The sequence below is a fragment of the Rousettus aegyptiacus genome, unplaced genomic scaffold, assembly GCF_014176215.1.
Source record: "Rousettus aegyptiacus isolate mRouAeg1 unplaced genomic scaffold, mRouAeg1.p scaffold_m13_p_1, whole genome shotgun sequence".
NCBI lineage: Eukaryota > Metazoa > Chordata > Mammalia > Chiroptera > Pteropodidae > Rousettus > Rousettus aegyptiacus.
In genome coordinates this window covers 106,963,371-106,984,984 of record NW_023416284.1, presented here as the reverse complement: position 1 = coordinate 106,984,984, position 21,614 = coordinate 106,963,371, and the positions used below count along the sequence as shown (strand labels likewise).

At 34.5% G+C, this 21,614-nt stretch overlaps 1 protein-coding gene across 3 annotated transcripts in view; it reads right to left on the bottom strand.

Annotated features, from left to right (window-relative positions):
• The window catches only part of EFHC1 (EF-hand domain containing 1), a 69,448-nt gene extending 47,834 nt beyond the window's left edge, over nucleotides 1–21,614 (bottom strand). For all 3 annotated transcript variants that reach the window (XM_016129609.2, XM_016129603.2, XM_016129619.2), the window contains exons 1-5: nucleotides 21,450–21,614; nucleotides 11,602–11,823; nucleotides 9,526–9,813; nucleotides 5,294–5,443; nucleotides 3,696–3,888 (exon numbers count right to left, since the gene is read on the bottom strand). In XM_016129609.2, coding sequence (XP_015985095.1) covers nucleotides 3,696–3,888; nucleotides 5,294–5,443; nucleotides 9,526–9,813; nucleotides 11,602–11,823; nucleotides 21,450–21,509 — 913 coding nt within the window. In that variant the 5' untranslated portion in view covers nucleotides 21,510–21,614. The remainder of the gene's footprint in view (nucleotides 1–3,695; nucleotides 3,889–5,293; nucleotides 5,444–9,525; nucleotides 9,814–11,601; nucleotides 11,824–21,449) is intronic.

Below are 21,614 nucleotides of genomic sequence, written 5' to 3'. Positions count from 1 at the left end.
TGCTTTATGTATTTCAAAGCCATGTTATTAATTGCATACAAGTTTAGAATAACTACATTTTCCTAGTAAATACAATTCTTGTGATATGTAATGATCCTCTTTTTCCTTAGGAATTTTTTTTTGTCCTAATGTCTATTTGTATTATAATAATATAGCCTTATCAGTTTCTTTTGCTACTTGCTTATGCATAGCTTTTAACCTTTTTATGTCCTTATACCTTAAGTCTGTTCTTAAAAAATAACATTTCCAAAATTTGTTGTTTTTAAAAAACAAACAAACTCATAGACACAGAGAATAGTATGGTGGTTACCAGAGGGAAAGGAGGATTGAAGGAAGATGAAGAGTGGAAAGGGCATCAAATATATGGTGATGGAAGGAGACCAGACTTTGAGTGGTGAACACACAATGCATTATACAGATGACGTATTAGAGAACTGTATATCTGAAAATAATATTATATTATTAAAGAAAGTTACCCCAATACATTTAACTTAAAAAATACAGTTTTGAATCCTATCATCCCTCTCCTCCTTTGCTATTACTGTAATATATTTTAATGCTACTTTGACATTTTTTTAATCCCCATAAATTCAACACTGTTAATTTAGTTTGTATAATCAATGTTTATTTAGATTTATCCACACTTTGCCAATTTCTTTCTTTATTACTTCTTACAGCTCAGATCTTACTTTTGGAATCATTTTCTTCCTACCAGAAGTACACTCAAGAATTTTTCTAGTAAGAGTCTGTTGTTAATAAAATCTGCTCTGTTTGCCTGGAAATGTATTTCACCTTCTTAAAAGCCAGTTTCTCCAGGCATTAAATTCTATTTTTTTCTCAGCATTTTGAAGATATTATTAAACTGTTGCTACTAAGAAGTCAACTATCATTCTAGCTCCCACTCTGTGTGGGTAATTTTGTTCTTTGGTTGCTTTTATGATCTTTTTGAATTGGGTGTTCTTAAGTTTGACTATGACATATCTAGGTACAGATTTATATTTTTACAACTTTGTTAAGGTATAATTGACTGTAATAAGCTGTACATATTTAGAGTGTACAACTTTCAGGTCATTTGACATATGTACTCAGGAAAAGGCAAGGTCAAAGAATGAAAGCCAGTCTAAATGATAATTAACAGACTTTATGAACCTAGTGCCTTGGGTTCAATAGCTGAGTAGTAGGAGGCTTTTGGTAAGACAAATATCCTTCTTTTGGCATTACTCACCACATATTGGTAACTAGCAATTACCTTCAACAAAGAAAGAACTTGTAGAATTCTTAGCATGAGAACTTTTAGACATTTTAACTCCATTTTTCATAAAAATATAATTTTGATTTATCTAAACTATTAAAAGAAGGCCCTGACAGAGAGAACTTTGAAAGATACTCCCATAATTTACTGTTAATGTCCAACACTAACTCTCTGACTACCTACTTGCTCTTGGACACCCCTACATATACCATACCTGTTCCTAATTCCCAACCCTCACTCTTATTCTTCTCTCTAAAGTTCTCTCTCCTTTTGTCTTCTGCCATTCTAAATCGGGGTCTAATCCCAGCTCTCCCACAGAAACTTCTTTAGTCATTCTAGCTCACATCTCTTCTTCTGACACAACTAGTTACACTTGTGTTTTTGTTGAACAGTTTTGTGTATTTATGACTTGTCTCCCCAATCACTCGAAGTAATTTAAGAACAGGGATTCTAGATCTGGAAGTTACATTTTCATTTTATACTCCACAGCACTTAGAACACGAAATAGTTCCCATGGCATAAACTCTTGTTTAATTAAATTCAGTAAAAATCATCCATTGGATAAACGCATTTGAGAGTCAATTAAACGCCATCTCTTTAACACTGCTGTTCTAGTTAAAAGATTACATTGCTGATAGGAGCTCTGCTTTTTTCCATCCTGCTACTACATGACTAACAATCGCTTTCACAGAAAGTTAAGTTTCCTTCCTCTTAAAAGGATCCTATATATGCCTCTCCATGTTACTGATGAAACCTTGTTAAAACTGGGGAAGCTGCAGAAGAAGATGATTACATATTGAAAATTTTAGATGTAGACTACATTGATAAAGCAGAGACAAACAAGGAACCTGAGATTTCAAGGCATTCAGTTTTCGTGACACTTTTTTCATTCTACCCTAAATACATTCCCATTTTTTCTCTTAATCTACTGTAAATCTAATGTTTGTTAGCTCTAAATGGCAGGAATTTCAGGCTCATTTAAGCAACATAAAAGGCCAAGATTAGTATATTAGTCCCAATGTCATAAAACTCTAAGGGGGTTCTACAGGAGGCTAAATATAAGAATATGGTAGGCAGCAACCAGATTATGTTGAAATAGGGCAGATACAGTTGTTGCTATCTAAAAATACAAGTTGTGTGAGTGATTATTCTAGTTTTTTTTTTTAAAAAAAGATTTTTAATGTTAACTCTCTTAATTTTAAAATGATCACAATTTTTACTCCCTTTTAGTCTTTTCCGCTATTTCATTTTCCTCTGCCTCACGTGAAGCCATTGTAATGCACAGCTTTGTTATTGTATGTGCATTATGTATATTGCTTGCTGAATATTTTACTTTATGTAAATGTTATTGCATTATACATCCCATTTTACTTCTTTTTTTCTACACATAATATGTTTTCAGGATGTACCCATTTGCTTTCTTGTACGTTTTGTTTGTTGCTTCTAACTACTACGTATTTACCAAGCTATACCTTCACCACATTTTGTTCATCCACTCTCCCAGTGATGGAAATCTCCAACTCCTTGCCCCTAAATAACACTGCATTTTTAAAAACACTTTGCAGGCCAAAAAATATATGTGGGTAGGCTGAATTTAGCCTTCAGACTGCCACTTTGTTTATAATCTCTAATCTCAATTTGTTTATAAGCTCTAAGACAAATTTCTTGTTCAATACCCGAAATTTCTTATCTCCTAACTCCAAAAAAAACAGTAAAGGGGAAAAAAATCAATAAAAGTTTTACAAAATTCTTTCAGCCATTCAACCACGCAAGAGGTCATTACATTCAGCCAAGATGACATTTTTGTAATAGAAAATTCTTAAACTACTAAGTCAATAACTAAAGTAAACCTATTTATCCCAGGGAAATATTGATGGATGGCAAGTATCTGCTGCACTTTGTTACCTTCTCACTTTCCAATCCACTAGGTTATTTTACACTAGCAAAGAAAGAGTAAGTGTTGACACAATAGAGCTCCACCTCTATGAGTCACACACATTACTTTTCCAATCTTAAGTTATCCCACATAGAAACCTCTACTTAGAAAGTATTTGAACTGAGAAGCAAAGTCAAGAAAGCACATAGGGAAATGGTAAGCTACAACTTTAAAAACAAGCTTATTTTAGAAAGGCACTAAAAATCTGATCTTAAGTTGCTTCAGTTCAGAAGCCTTGCTCTTCCACACTTTAATGAATCTCCCACTGCTGTTTTGGTTTCGTTTCCGTAATTTGGGTATTGGTCATCTCTACATGACCATTTCAGAGGCAAACATGGAAAAGAGGCAAGTAAAGGAGAGAATTATGGGAAAGCCATTTTTTGAGCACCTATGAGACCATGGCAAGAACCTCCAAAGTGTAAAGGGTAATGACAACACTGATTAAGAAACGCCTTTGAGATCTAAAAAAGGTCCTAATTATCAGAAGATAAACCAAATCAAACATACTTGCATTCTCCACCAAAACCTTGGGCATGCGCTGGCGGTTCATCAAGAGTGGGAAGGGATCTCGTCCATCATTCCGTTCATGGACCTCTCGAATGTCTACTGTATCATCCATAAGATAGTAATGAATGATGTAGTTCCGACATTCACCAAACATGCTGTCTGTATCATCCCAGATTGCATAGAATCGTAGAACCTTTGAAAAATCCAAAGTAGCAACTTAAATAAGAGCTCTTCTAGTAGAGAGTTTAATTTAGCTACTCTGGCATTTATATATCAGACAATAATGAAAAGATTATCTAGAGAGGCTATGAAGCAATCTCAGATGGTTAAAAAAAGAAAAAGAAATATTCACCAAGATACAAAAACATCTTAAATTATGTACCAGATGACACCAGCTGGAAAATATTAAATAATACACTTACAAGTTTATGCTGCAAAAGAATTCACTTTGATCCAAAATATTATTCAGTAAAAGAGAAGCTGAGTTAAAAGAGCAATGGATCTTTTATACCAGGGGTTCCCAACCCCTGGGCCTCAGACAGGTACTATTAGGAGTAGGCTGCAGAGCAGGAGGTGAACAACAGGCTAGGGAGCCTGTTGCATCTGCATTTGCAGCTGGTCCCCAGCATCACTGCCTCAGCTCTACCTCAGATCATCAGGCATTAGATTCACATATGAGCATAAGTTCTTGATACTGAAAGGTTGGGGACCACTATTTATACTGTGGTTTATATGAATTAATAAAGGTACATATGAATGGTTTATACATAATTAGTTTGAAAAGAATTTTCCTTTATTAAGCAGTCTTTTTTTTTTTTTTAGTTCCATCAACACGTCTTCTAGTAACATTATCGACAACACAATCTTTAAATATAAAATAACGGAAATATGATTGATATAAAGAATGTCCTTAAAAGACCATGATAGTGCTAGGTAAAATTTTCTGAACTAAAAGTAATTACATGTGTGAGAGAAAAAAAAAACCAGCAAAGAAGCATTAAGGGTGATTTCTTTTCCTTTTCCCTTTAGTACACAAAAGAGAAGACTGAAATCTGTTTCTCTATACCAGCCCACAAGTGCGGAGGACAGGAAGGGAGGACAGGAAGGCTGGAAAATACCCAAAACATTCTGTACTCATACATTAATATAAAATTTAACAAGGAAGCATCTACAATGGAATTTCTGTGAAATTATTATTTTAACATTAGAAATCTATATATAAGCAATAGCTTTGAAATTTCCCAATAATTCATTTAAGTTTTCCCAAAGGATTCTCTAAGATTAACTCATATTTGGTAAAGAAACAACAGGTTGGAAAAGTAAAGTGGGAAGCAGATGTTAGCTGAGGAATTGCTTCAGGATTTAAAAGTCTGGTGCAACTCACAAGACTTAATTCCACAATCTTCTTTGGATCTCGAATATAAAAGTTAGGCATTCCTATACCTCTAACTCTAGATGAAACAAGAAAAAGAGTACTATATCCAAACGGCTATATTATAGATGTAATTTTTCAAAACACACATCTATCAAATAACTTGCTAAAAAACAGTGCCATATTTGGAAACCAGTAAACCTACCCGGGTGCCTAGGTCACTTACTTGTTTGTCAAAGGTGAGAAACTGCTTGAGTTGATCAAAGTCCGATGGGGTGACATACTTACGAAGAGGCTGTTTCCGTAGTTCAGTGTAAGGGTCAAGAGCCATCTTCTCAGGTGGATTTAATTCAATTCCTTGACTTTCCAAAAATTCCTAAATAGTTCAAAATAAATAATGATCATCTTTCTCGAAGCTTTTTAAAGTAATACTAACTGATGGAGTAAAAATAAGTACAATAATTTCAATGCCACTGCCTAGGTTAACCATTAGTTTGCAACTTGAACATGTCTTAGCAGTTGATCCAACTCTATAATGTAGATTATAATAGATAATTACCTTAACTGTTCTATATTATAAAAATGATAGGCAATATAAAAAGTTCTAAATACAAATTCAGATCAATGAAATTTAGTTAGATGACCAATCACAGAGTTAGTCCTAGCATTGCTTACATACACACATCTGAAACCTAACAATAGTTTTAAATAATATATAATTCATATCAGGTTACAAGGGCAAGCTGCCCAATGACAAAGTTAAGCTGAAATCAAATTCTCAACTTTCCAGCTCACCGTATATGATTGTGTCATCCACAGAAAAAGAAAAGAAAGCATACTCACTGGTTATTTTAGACCAGAAGATATTTTAGTAAAGCAGGAAAGACAAATCAACTGTTTACATGTCACAGAAAAAGTTAAGGAAAGTATCTGCACTTGACATGATCATATCTTTTAATATAACTTGACATTGTTTCTCCTTTAAAGGACCAAAATGAATTATGTCTTTTCTGATAATGAGAAAAAAACAATTTCATATCTGTTTACATTTTAGAACTGAAAATTAACCTGAAATCTATTTTTTTGTGTGTGTGGGGAGGTTAGGGGGTGAATTGTGTGGTTTGCTTTTTGGATGATTCAACAGAAAATATACAGAACTCAGGGCCAAAATATTTGGGTTCTAATATTACCTCTACTGCTAACTAGCTTGTAATCTTAGTATTTAAAGTTTTACTAGGCAGTCTTCAATTTCCTTTTAATATTAAAATATTATGATCTTAACATGTATTTAAACTACTGAGCTGGAGATAATGACAACAACAAATTCTCCTTTCCCTTGAGATGGTGCAGCAGTGTAGCAGGATTATCGATTGAGTTATTTAGTAAATGTTTTACTCCTTTCTGTTGCTTTCAATAGATAACCAGGACCTTTGTTAACCTTACTTCAGGGATTTGGGCAGGAATGTAGAAGCTTCCCCAGGTTGACTGTTCTGCCTGTCTCTTAAAGTCTAAACTCTTTGAAGAATTATTCTATTGTCTCAGAAAGAAGGGAGGGAAGAAAATGTCTGAGGGCAAAAAGAGAGAAAGGAGGAAATTCCCTCAGGCTGGAAACAGACACAGGTTGGGGGGTCTCAGAAGAACAAGACACCACATGTGCTTTAGGGTGCTCTGAGAATATGCAGCCAATCAGGTACATCAGTTTCAGGCATTTGGAGTCCCAGGGTCTTACCTAGCACCAAAGCATCAGGGAGGCGCCCTTAGTCATTGGACAACCTAGGGACCTTACCCATATGACTCCTTTAGAGCTGGAGTACTTCCTTATTCTTAGGGCTTAGAATCTTTGGCAAAGCTGAGGATAAATGGAAACACCAGCCCAGTTGGATTGGGGGCTCAAGTAGGTTTTAAGTTATTTTTTTAAAACGATGTTTTCTGCACATCTGCATTTGTGGACTAGGATTCACATTTGCTTTACTAGCAGTAATACTTTAATGAAGATAAATTCTAGATTTCCAATTTCTAGAGCTTTATTATTATTATTTTTAATGTATTCAGTTCACTCTGTCTATAGTACAAAACATTTATTTGAAGTAATGAGGAGGGGTAAGAAGGGATGGAGGTGGTGGTGATATATTTAAAGAGAAATGGTTGTTCAAATTACACCATAAAGACAGCTATCTTCCTTATCCACTCACAGGTCCAGCCGTAATAAAAACCATCAAATTAGATAAGATGTGTATAAATTTTAAACTGTTTTAGGAGCCAACTTATAACCTAACAGATCGATTATTTAAAACATAATTCAATCTAATCATCAGTGTCCAAAATACACAGCTCTAGTCTATCATCAGTCATTAAAATACAATTGACACTCATTATTCTATATTTGTAAATTCACCTATTGGCTAAAATTTATTTGTAATCCCTAAGTCATTATTTATGGTGCTTTTGTGGTCCTTCACACTTGTGCAGGAAGTAATAAAAATTTGAGTTACCTAATATGCACATCTCTCACTGAGATTAAACAACGTGACATTCTGCCATATTTCAGCTTTCACGCTTAAAAAGTATCCTTTTTGTGGTTTATATACTGCTATTTTGTTTTTACTTTCGTGCTTTTCATTGGCGATTTTGCTATTTAAAATGGCTCCAATCTTAGTGCTGAAGTGCTGACTTCTGTTCTAAATGCAAGAACACTGTAATATGTACTTAATGCCACTATACTGTACATATAAAAATTATTAAAATGGTAAGTTTTATATTATGTATATTTTACTACCATTTTTGAAAAAGGCAGGTGTGATATCCCTTAAAGAAAAAAATACATATGTTAGATAAGCTTCATTCAAGCATAAGTAACATGCTGTGGCCATGAGTTCAGTGTTAATGAATCACAAATATATTTTAAAGATGGCATCTTGAAGTGGAAATACACATAAAACAAGGTTATGTACTGACGAGTTGAAGAAAAGGTTGTAAACAGAGGCTTATAGGAACCTAACCCTGTATTTCTCCTAGGAGCAACGATTCAGTACTTGCTAATTGTTCATGGCAACTTTACAGAATATAACATGAGTAACGAGAATTGAGTGTAACTGGCTTAGATCAGGTGCTATGGGGTCAACCTTCAAATGTGCAAATTGTCCATAAAGATACAATTGTAAAAAAAAATTTTAATATCTTAACTTTTTGTAACATTTTCTAATTTCTCATTGTTGGTACAATTTTGAAACTGCCTATGATGAAAAAAAAAAAAAGGACCTGAAAAACCTAAACAATGAGAGATCAAAACATGTTTGAATGGGACAGCATCTCAGAAATGGTCTAGCACCTCTACCTTCTATATTATTTTTCTCTGTTGCTTTGGGATAGCACAGAAGCCATGGCTTCTTTCTTTACTTCCTTGAGGTCTCTGTTCATGTGCTATCTTATATATGAGGCCTTCTCTGACCAGCCTTTATATATAGCAATCCCCTCCAACTCCCATGCCCTTTACTCTGCTTTAGTTTCTTCTACAGCTCTTATCAGCATATATATATATATATATATATATATATATATATATATTTGTTGCTTATTGTTTGTCTCCAGAACCTCCATAAAGGCAATGCCTTATACTTGGAACCTAGAACAACATCTGACACATAGCAGGCACTCAGTAAGTATTTGATAAATAAATTATTAAATTAAAAAATAAATGAGTGAATTCATAGGAGCTTAATACATGGTAAAAATTAATCACATCTGGCATTAGCTAATATGAGATTAAAGGCATAAAATAATTCAGAAACTACCTTTGCTTCTAAAACATCTTTTAACTAAGACAAATTTGGAACTGATTGCCTATTAACTGCATTTTGTGCTAAAGAAAGGTTGGTCTCACTCAATTGTAAGCTGTCAAAAATCCATATTTGTGAAATAGAGGAAGTAGAGGATTTTTGTTAATATAAAAAAAGCATTTTCCTTTAAAAATGGCTTTGTTTCAGAAATTCTTTAGATAGTAAGTTTCCCTAGAATATAGCAAGTATGATTTACAGAAAAAATATAAATTTACAAAAAATTTTAGGCTTATATCTGCTAACAGAAGTAGTACTATTTTTGTAAATTCAAACTTCAGATAAATTATTGATGCCTCTTTCATATTTCCATCCCATCAAGGGTGCTACTTCCCCTACTCTCTATTTGAATTGGCATGTGAATTGGTTTCTTATTAAATGGTTAAGCTATGATGAGAGTTTAATTTTATTTGAATGGATATGTATCAGTATCACTGTGACAAAAACAACATCACTACATAGTGTTGGCACATATCAGCACATACACACATACCAAATTAATCTATATAATAATCCATACAGGACAGATTATCTGTCTTCCTCTTACCCTAATAAATAAAATGTATCCATCCATAAATTAGAACAATGCCTTGGACACCAAAACTCCCAAAACTATATACTATACCTGTGTGAATCGGTCACATTCAACAATGCGGAAAGTTTTGCCATAAATTGTGATGTTTATTCCTCGATTTAAGTCTTTCCAATGGTAATGGTCTCCCTGGTCATTCTTGGCTAGCCGCTGGCGTTTGATCAACTTGCCTTGAGGGATCCCGGAGTTTTCCACAACGGGCTCTATGACAGACATGCTATCATCTTCTAGGTAGTAGTAAATATTCACTTGCCGGATTCTGTAATGTTCCTCAGTTGACATAGGAACATCTTCTTGGAAATAGGCATCAAATTTCAGCACCTATAATACATAAGGGAAGGAGATACGGCATTGTATTAGTTTCTCATCTAAAAAATATCAAGTACTCTCCTATAAAGAGAATCACTTAGGGAGATTTGAATATTCATCACTTCTGTCTTCTAAAAGCTTGCCAAACTATGATCCATAGGACAAATATACCCCTTTCACCTGTTTTCATATACACACTAAGATATTTTTTTTTACATATTTAAATGGTTAAAAAAAATCACAAGAATAAAATTTCACAACACATGAAAATTAAATGAAATTCAAACTTCAGTATCCACAAATAATTATGTAAATAATACTTACTTGCTAATGGCTGTTTTCCTATTATAAGAGCAGAGTTGTCAGAAGTTGTGATAGAGGCCACGTGGACTGCTATCCTACTTCCGCCTCATTCATATATTAAAATCCTAACCCTCGATGTGACTATATTTGGCAATAGGGTCTTTACGAAGTAATTAACCTTAAATGAAGTCTTAAGGGTGCAAAGAAGACCCTGTAATAGGCAGACAGTGCTATAATATCAAGAAAATAAGGAAAATAAATCTAGTGTGATTGAAACACAGTGGCTGATACATTTTTTAAAATGTTTAACTAGTGATTATTGATGTAAATGGTATAGTTCCACCACCAAACTGTTCTGTATCTTCAAGTCTCTAGTTTCAGTAGGAACTCAATAAAGGTTGACTAGCTGAATAAAAATGGCATAAAATTTAACAAAATAATAAAATAAAAAGGTAAAAAAAAAATAGGGTAAAAATAGGAGTAAATTAGGAAAGCTAACTTATAAAAATTGGTCAGTAGTTCTAGACCCAGTTATATATAAAAATCATCTGGAAAATACAATCAATGAGGACTGAGAAAGCATCTAAGTTTCTTATTCCTGTTTATAAAAAAAAAAAAAAAGTGTAGCTCACATAGGATGCTACATTTTCTAGGATTTGACATTTTCAGCAACCAAACTACTAAAAACAGAATGCTATATAGAATGATGTCATTTAGTTCCAAAGACACTTGATATACTAGAACAATGCGAAAATAATACTAAAGGTGAAGCATTTCATGGCAAACTTTAAAGGTACAGTTAGGACTGTAATCTGCGAGTTATCTCGGGGCAAATGGGAAAAGGGTTAAAAGTCCCACCAGTGATTCTGCTATATGGCCAGGATGTGGACTGCTGCTGCTTAGTGAAAAGTAGCAGCTCACTGACAAGGAAAATCAAGGATTATGTGGAAATGTGAACAGATGGAAATAAGGTAACTCACAAAAGCTAAGGGTAAATAAGACACAAACAAGTATGTTATGCTTCCCTCTGGTTATGTTATGCTAACCTGAAATGTTCCCTGAAAAACAAAAGCTTATGGAGATAGCCTGGAAAAAACTGACAATTGATGAAGTTGTCATGATGACATTTTGCTTTTTGTAGAGATTAAGGATTTGTCATCATTACAGAATATAAAACTTTTTTTAAAATAGAAAACACAGAGAAGTAAACAAAGCAATATGAACTCAAGAATTCAGAATTTATCCAAATTTCTTTGACTGTATTTGGAAAATATTTCAATGAAGTCTATGGGGAATTATTTTCTGTAACTGGCTCCTTGACTAAAGAAAGGCTCTTTCAATCCTAAATTCAGCTGTCTATGACTAAAGGTTGAGGCATTTGAACAATTTTCTTCTCAAAGCACTCTGGAAAACCTGGGGTTTATTGTTGAGTTTTCTGGAAACTGTTGGCTCTCAGAAATTTGAATTCAACAGATACCCTAAATTCCCAGATGATACCTTTTTGTCAAAAGCTACATGTGCAGGAATAAAATCTGCAGGTGGGGCTTGCCTCGGTGGGCCATAAGTTAGAATTGGTGCCATATTGGCCAACTCATCCAGTTCAGCCTGGGACAGCTGGTTGACCGGGAGTCGGTCCCCGCCTATCCCAACAGTTGGACGTCGAGCAATTGCATAGCCGTTCCTGTAGCCCAGTGTCTGGCTTCTATGAAATGCTGTTTTCTGAAGAAGAAAAGAAGTGTGTCATTAATTAAGTCTGTTAGGTAAAAGAGCTAACTTTCAAAAATATCATAATTTAAACCTTTGCTGATAAACACCACAAACCTCATATCCAAAAGTTTACCTATATTAGAAGGTTCTTGTATTTTAAGCAAAAACATCTGGCCAGGAACAAGGAGGGAAGCAGTGTCCTGTGCTTAAAACTTAAAGCCTTGCTCTGGCACACCTAATCAATTAGTTGCTCACTTTTCAAGAGAAACTAAAATAATTAGTTTTTAGATTTTGTTCTTTAAAATCTTAAATTAGTTTTAGTTTCTTAATATCGTAATTTTTCACTAGTTTTTCCATGTTTTTTGTCTTATCTGGTGGCCATAAACCGTGGAACCTTAGATCTGGTTCTGTGAAATCAATTTTTACCTAAAGTGAAAGACCCTTCTTGTTATAATGACACTCACATCGTATATGTTATAACATAACATTCACATGTTAGGACTCTGGAAAGAAAGTAGATGTTTATATTTAGAGTCTTGAATTCAGTATTTCCACCTGATCCTTTATTTTAAGAATATAATCCAAAATTATTAGAAAGAACAATGTGCCTAAAACTGACAATTATAATGTTAATTACAATAGTAAAAACATTAGGAACAATAAGAAAGACAAAACATGAATTAATGATAGAAAACTCAGCAGACTATTATGCAGTCCTTAAAATATTGGTTTTAAAGACCATGTAGCAACCTGGTCTTTAAAATACTTAAAATGTTTGATTTAATAAACCTAAAAAAACCAGCATATAAAATCATACATGTTCTATAATTCCAAGCATACATACATGTGCCTAAAAAGAGACTGGATTTGGAGAATGTTCTCAGTCCATATTATACATTTCCAAATTATGCAGATTTTTCTTTACAATGAAGACATTTTTATTGGTTATTGGAAACAACTAAAATATTAAATTAAAAAAGTGTAAAGGAAATATTTTTGAAGGCAGAGAGGACCAAAATGACAACAGTTTCCCCATCCTTTCACAAAGATCAATGCTTAGGCAGCTATCAAGGAACAAAAACAGCTCTGGAAGAGCTCTAGAATCCACTTGGGAGGTTTAAGCAACATAGTAGAACAAAGAAACTGAAAATAATCTAGCACAAGAGGAGAAGGAAGACAACTTCATTTTGCTTGTAGTATCCCATCCCCCAAACTGGCATTGTTCAGCTCCAAGAGGGAACCTCCCAGCTATAAAGAGTTCTCTTCACCAGAAAAGGAAAAGAGAATGAGCAACCAGCTTCTCTAGTCTTTTGAGGCACAAAACGAAAGTCTCACTTCAGTTTCACTACACCCAGGCCAGCAAAGCTGAAGTATATAAAGCTAGCTAGGAACAGGGAAGAAAAGCAGGGGCTTCTGGTAGCAGCCACTCAGTGGGAGTGATTGCAGTTCACAGAGAATTTCTCAGTGGACAAACCCAGCAGATTTTGCCACTTACTGGAAGTTAATAGCAAGTATAACTACAGCAGCAGCGTATCCCCTGAAGATTTCACCAGCTTTTCACTCACAGGAATTCATGTTTGCTGATATGAGCTCCTTGAGTCCCTCCCCTCTCTCTATTCCCTGTCCCTGCTGGAGGTAAGGAAATACATGGGTAGCCAGCTCAGGTCTCTGTAGCTGCTCAAGTGCAAGATGCCAGCATAGGCACACTGCCCTGCTGACCTCCAGTGCTGTACATGAGCTTGGAGCTAGCCCCTCCAGCTATGTACCTGCATGTAACTGACCTGACTCCCATCACAGGCCTCCACAGCAGTGTGCATGCCTGGTGGAGAGTGTTCCCCCTGTGCAGCTATGGGACAGCATACTTATAATCAGGGCCTCTGCAGCTGCCAGTGAGCCCATAGTTGCTCTGGGCTCTTGCTGCCTACTCTGGCCCCCACCACTATGTGTGTGTCTGCAAACAGCTCCTGTAGCCGACTGCTACTGCCACCTGCAGCTGAGTATGTACACACCACTGTCTGTGGCCACCACTGCTGCTTGTCTTGGTCCCTAGCTGCTGGACCTAGACGTGTCGTTGAAAACCCCAACAGCCCTTGCAGCCACTGCAGATCCCATGCAGTGCCTGTCAAGTGCTGTGGACTCTCATGGTCTAAGCCGAAGAGGCATCATGCCCACCCCATTCCCTGCCAGTCCCAGTGCCACACAAACCCACAATTGGTGCCCTGTATCACTAGACCCAGAATCACAGTGTACTTCAGCATACCACTACATACAGGTTAAACTCTTCCCTTACTAAAATTAGTCCACAAATTTTGGCAGAGGTGACTGCTTCTCCAAATGTGAAAACACCTATGCAAGACTACAGCGATTTTGAATAACCAGGGAAACATAACTCTACCAAAATACAGTAAACCTATAGTCACTGGCCCCAAAGAAATGAATAACCAGAAACTACCCGATTAAAAAAAAAAAATCAAAATAACTGTCCTAAAGATGTTCAGAGAGCTATAAGAGAACACTCATAAAACAATGTAATATCAGGAAAACTACAAGAACAAAATAAGAAGTTTAACAAAGAGATAGAAAACATTTAAAAGAGCCAAATAGAAATTTTGGAGCTGAAGAATAAAGTGATTGAACTGAAAATTCAATGACCATTCAGCTTTAAAGAAGACTTGAATAAGTATATGGGACTTATAGGACACAAACAAGAGAAATAATATATGTATCATTGGAATCCTAGAAAAAGAAGAGAAGGAGAAAGGGAGAGATTGCTTATTTATAGAAAGAATGGCTGAGAATTCCCCAATTCTGGGGAGAAAGTTGGTATATAAGTTCACGAAGGTATTTTAATAAAAAATTATCTTCTCCAAGACACACAATAATAAAACTGTCTAAAATCAAAGACAAAGAGAGAATTTTAAAAACAGTAAAAGAAGAAAAAACTTCTCATACAAAGGAAACTACATAAGACTATCAGAGGATTTCTCAGCAGAGACCTTGCAGGCCAGGAGATAATGAAATAATATATTCGAAGTGCTGAAAGAAATCAATACTAATCAAAAATATTTGACCCAGAAAAGTTGTGCTTTTAAGACAAGGATGTCCACTTTCACCACTTTTATTCAACATGGTACTAGAAGTCTCAGTTACAGCAATCAGTCAAGAAACAGAAATAAAAGACATCCAAATTAGAAAAGAAGTAAAAATTGAAGATGATATGATTCTATATCTACAGAACCCTAAAGATTCCACTAAAAATGGTTAGAACTGATAAATGAATTCAGTGAAGTAGTGGGATACAAAATTAATATTCAGAAATTGGTTGCATTTCTATATATCATAATAAACTATCAGAAATAGAAATTCAGAAAACAATCCCATTTACAATTGCATCAAAAACAAAATACCTAGGAATAAATTTAACTTAGGAAGTACAAGATCTGTAATTAGCAAATTATAAGTCATTGAAGAAAGAAATTAAAGAAGATACAAATAAATGGAAACATATATCATGTTCATTAATAGGAAGAATTAACATCGTTAAAATATCCACACTATTCAAAGCATTATACAGATTCAATTCAATCCATATCAAAATACCAATGGCATTTTTCACTGAATTTGGAATAAATGATCCTAAAATTTATATGGAACCATAAAAGACCCCGAATAGCCACAACACTCTTGAGAAAGAAGAACAAAGTTAGAAGTAACATGCTACCTGATATCAAATACTACAAGGCTATAGTAATCAAAACAGCATGGTACCAGCATAAAAACAGACACATAGATCAATGAAACAGAATAGGGAGCCCAGAAATAAACCTACGCCTGAATGGTCATTTAATCTATGACAAAGGATGCAAGAATATACAATGGGGTAAAGACTACCTATTCAATAAACAGTGTTGGGAAAACTGCATAGATATAAGGAAAAAAATGAAACTGGACTACCTTCTTACACCAATACAAGGAGATACTCAAAATGGATTAAAGACTTAAATGTAAGAACTGAAACCATAAAACTCCTAGAAGAAAACATAGGCAGCAAACTCTCTGACATTGCTTTCAGTATTATTTTTTCTAATATATATCTTCGGGCAAGAAAAACAAAAGAAAAAATAAACGGGGCTACATCAAACTAAAAAGTTTTTGCATAAGAAAAGTTTAAGCAAAGAAAACCATCAGCAAAATTAACAGACAACCTACTGAATGGGAAAAGACATTTGCCAATGATATATCTGATAAGGAGTGAAAATCCAAAATTTATAGAGAACTCATACAACTCAAACAATCCAATTAAAAACGAAATGGGCAAGGGACCTAGAATAAGTATTTCTCCAAAGAGGACATTCAGATGGCCAACAGACATATGAAAAGACTCTCGACATCACTATGCTCAGAGAAATGCAAATAGCCACAATGAGATATCACTTCAAACCCATCAGCATGGCAATCATCAATAAATCAAAAATCAACAGCATTGGCAAAGATGTGGAGAACAGGGAACCCTCGTGTACTGTTGGGATTGTAAACTGGTACAGCCACTGTGGAAAAGAGTTTGGAGGTTCCTCAAAAAAAATAAAAATATAACTCCCTTATGACTCAGCAATTCCACTTCTGAGTATTTATTTGAAGAAAACCAAAACACAAATTTGAAAAGATACATGAACTCTTATGTTCAATGCAGTGCTATTTACACTAGCCAAGATATGGAAGCAACCTAAGTGCCCATCAATAGATGACTGTATAAAGAAGAGGTGGTGTATATATATATATATATACACCATTATATATATATATATATATATATATATATATATATATATATATATATAATGAAATATTACTCGGCCATAAAAAATAAAATCTTACCAATTGCCAACATCATGGATGGACCTCAAGGGTATTATGATAAGTTAATTAAGTCAGACAGAGAAAGACAAAGACCATATAATTTCACTTAAATGTGGAATAAGGAACAAACGAACAAAGCGGAAACAGACTCACAGATACAGAGAACAAACTGGTGATTGCCAGAGGGGAGGCGGGTAGGAAGGCTGGGTTTAAAAGGTGAAAGCATTACGAACAAATTGGTAGTTATGAAATAATCACAGGGATATGAAGTATAGCATAGGAAATATAGTCAATAATATTGTAATAACTATGTATAGTGCAAGGTGGGTACTAGACAAATTTGTGGGAATCACTTCATAAATTATATAAATATCTAATCACCATGAGGTAATGTCTACTTTAATTGAAAAAGAAAAAGAAAAAGAAAAGTTGTGCTTCAGAAATGAAAGTGAGATAAGACTTTCCCTAATAAGCAAAAGATGAGGGAATTCATCACCACTATATTTGCCTTATGAGAAATGCTGAAACATGTGCTTCAAGCTGCAACAAAAAGGTATTATTAGTAACATGAAAATATACAACACACAATTAAGGTAAGCAAAGTCAGATTCAGAATACCCTAATATTGTAATATGGTGATGTGTTAACTACTTAACTCTAGTATAAAGGTTAAAGGACAAAAGTATCAAAAATTGCTATAGCTCCAACAATTTGTTAATGGATACACAAAATAAAAAGATGTAAATGGTGACATCAGAAACATAAAAGAAGAGGATTAAAAGGGTAAAGTTTTTGTATGTGATTAAAGTTTGTTATCAGAATAAAATAGACTGTTATATGTTTTATGTAAGCCTCATAGTAACCACAAAGCAAAAGCCTACAGTAGATTCACAAAAAAATAAAAAGAAGGGAATCAAAGCATATCACCATGGAAAATCATCAATTCACAAAGGAAGGCAGTAAGGGAGGAAGAAATGAACAAAGGAACTACAAAACCACAAGAAAACAATAAGATGGCCTCAGTAAGTCCTTATCTATCAATAATTACTCTAAATGTAAATGGATTAATATTTCCAATCAAAAGGCAAACTGGAATTTTTAAAAATCCACAAGACTCAACTATATGGTACCTACAAGAGACTCACTTCAGAGACTTAAGGACACACATAAGCTAAAAGTAAAAGGATGGAAAAATATATTCCCTGTAAGTGGAAACCAAAAGAGAGCAGGGGTAGCTGTACTTACATTGGCCAAAATAGACTTTAAGCTAAAAAACAGTAACAAGAGACAAAGATGGTCATTATATAATGATGAGGTCAATTCATCAAGAAAATATAACAATAGTAAATATGTATGCACCCAACCACAGAGCACCTAAATATATTAAGGAAATACTAACAGATCTGAAGAGAGAAACGTACAAAAAATAATAATAATAGCAGAGGACTTCAATACTCTACTTTCAACAATGGACAGATCGGTCGGATAGGAAATCAACAAGGAAACCTTATACTTGTACTATACTTTAGGTCAAATAAAACTAACATAATTATACATATACATATACATATACATATACATATACATATACATATACATATACAGAACAATTCATTCAACCACAACAGAATACATATTCTTCTAAAGTACACTGAGAACGTTCTGCAGAATAGATCATAAAATAGGTCACAAAAAAGTCTCAGCAGTTTCAAATCATACCAAGATCTTTTCTGACCACAATGATACGAAATAACAGGAAGAAAGCTGGAAAATTCACAAATATGTGGAAATTTAAAAAAAATACCCCCTGAATAACCAATGGGTCAAAGAAAAATCAAAGGAGAAATAAAAAAATACCTTGAAACAAACAAAAATGTAAGTACAACATACGAAAATCTATGGGATGCTGCAATAGTACATCTAAGAGGGAATTTTTATAGTGCTAAATGTGTGCTTTAAGAAACAAGAAAGATCTATATGTATGGTGTCAGATGGGTACTAGACTTACCAGGGTGATTGTAAGTTATAAAAATGTCTATCTTTATGTTGTACACCTGAAACTAATAAAATATTGTATGCCAACTGTAACTAAAAAACACATTTTCAAAAAATTTTAAAAAGAAACAAGATCTCAAATAAACCACCTCACTTTACACTTTTGGAAACTAAAAAAAGAAGAGCTCTAGGCACAAAATTGGCAGAATGAAGGAAATAAAGATCAGAGAAGAAAGAAATGAAATCAAGACTAGAAAAATGATAGAAAATATCAACAAAAATAAGAGCTGGTTTTTTGAAATGAAAAACAAAATTGACAAACCTTTAGTTATACTAAGAAAAAAGAAAGGATTCAAACAAAAACAGAAATGAAAGGCGACATTACAACTGATATCACAAAAATTCATAGGATCATGAGACTACTACTAACAGGTATATGCCAACAAACTGGATAACTGAGAAGAAATGGATAAATTCCCAGAAATATACAACCTACCAAGACTGAATCATGAAAAAATAGAAAATCTGAACAGACCAATAATGAATGAGAAGACTGAGTCAGTAATCAAAAATCAAACAAGAAAAGTCCAGGACCTGATGTTTTTCACTGATGAATTCTACCAAGCATTTAAAGAATTAATGAAAATCTTTCTTAAACTCTTCCACTAAACTGCAGAGGAGGGAACTCTCCCAAACTTATTTCAGAAGGCCAGCATTACCTGATAACAAAACCAGATAGAGACACTATAAGTAAAGCAAATTACAGACTAACATCCCTGATGAAAAAGATGCAAAAGTTATTAACAAAATATTAGCAAACCAAATCCAATAACTTATTAAAAGGATCACACACCATAATTAGGGATTTATTCCTGAGATGCAAGGATAGTTGAACTTAATCAAATCAATAAATATAATACACATTAATAGAATGAAAGATAAAAATCATACGATCATCTCAATAGATGGAGAAAAAGCAACACGACATGAATTCACAATAAAAAAAAAAAACTCAACAAACTGGGTACAGAAGGAACATAAGCCAACATAGCAAAGGTCATAGATGACAAGTACATAGTGAATATCATACTCAATGATGAAAGGTTGATAGCTTTTCCTCTAAGATCAGGAATAAGACAAGGATGCCCTCTCACACCATTCCTATTCAACAGAGTACTGAAATTCCTAGCCTGAGCAATAAGACTAGAAAAAGAAATAAAAGGGCATCCAAACAGTAAATAAAGAAGTAAAACTCTCTTTGTTTGCAGATGATATGATCTTATATTTGGAAAACTCTAAAAGCTCCACCCTAAAAACTATTAGAACGACTCAACAAATTCAGTAAAGTCGGAAGATACAAAATCAAGACATAGAAATCAGTTGTTTCTATACATTAACAATGAAATATCTGAAAAAAAATTTAAGAAAACAATCTCATTCACAGCAGTATAAAAAAATAAAATATTCAGGAATAAATTTAACTGCAGAGGCAAAAGATCTGTACACTGAAAACTACAAGACTGACGAAATTAAAGAAGATACAAACAAATGGAAAGATACCCTTGTTCATGGTTGGAAATTTTAATATGATTAAAATGTTCGGAATACTCAAAGCAACCTATAGATTCAATGCAATCTCTACTAAAATTCCAGTGGCATTTTTCACAGAAATAGAGCCTGGCACCTCCAGTCCACACCTCTGTAATTCCCTAAGTCAGCTCAAGCCTGCATTGTGGGTAACCCACACTTACCAACACGAAATGCTTAGATTACTCCTGCACAGATCAAGAATGTACACACAACATTTTCCAAATTACATAAAACTGAAAAGTCCCCTGAAGTGAAACATCTATAATGCTGTGTCTTAATACAGGAATAATTCTGAAGAAGAGACTCAGAATCCAAAGTCCCTCACTAAATCTTCAATTTCAATTACTTCTTCCAAAGAAAATAAATCGACTACATATTTCATCTTAACTTTATGACCATGGATAGGAACTTACATCTTAAATTATTAAACTATATAAATATAAATTATTATTAGCTCATCTATGATAATCAGTCTACTGAATCTCAATATTCCAACATATATTTCAGTAATCCTGTTAGAATTAAAACAAATACTAAATAATCTGGGCTAAACTATGTTAGGAGAAAAAAGCTTTTCCCCCCTCTCTTCAGTTTTGTCTAGAGAATGCACCTAAACACACTTACGGTAGGGAAGGAGCAAAACAAAATCTAAACAGGAATCTTAAAAAAAATTGTTAGAGTGTAAAGTATAGGGCTGAAGGAAGAAAAAATACCAACTAATCAACTGTGATTGAAAGAATTGTAATGGAATTATCTCCTACGAAGCAGAGGATAGTTTGGGAGGAAGATGGGCAAGTATTTAAAGCCTAACTTTGGAGAAACAATTGAGAAAGGAGATAAAAAATAAAACAGGAATGGGGAGAAGGTGGGACCAAATTGTAGAAAACAAAAGTGCTGGAAGGACCTAGCAGAAAGAAGAGGAGTGAAGGTGGCCAATATACGACCAGGATGGAGTGGAAAAACGAGAGACATGGAGCCAAGTACAAAGTACAGAAGACAGAGGATGAGGCTGGGTGGGGGAGGACGAGAGAACTGCATTGCGGCAGGGAAGAGAGAATAGGGTCCCGGCAGAGAAGAGGAGGTTAGAAGGGGGAGGACAATCTTGGGTGGAGGAAAATGGAATTGTACTAAGGGACGAACCCTCCAAGGGCACCCGGGGACTGGGACAGGTTGGGGATGAGCGGATAAATCCTCACCGTGGAGTTCGTAAAAGACGTGCCCGGAAGAAAGGGCAGGCCGTGCATGGGGTTGGACATCGTCGCAGCCGCCCGCTATCGCGGCGTCTACCGTGCATCCGTTTTGTCCTACTCGGTTGCCTGAGCGACGAGCAGCGCTCGCGTGCTACCTGAAGCTCCATGGCA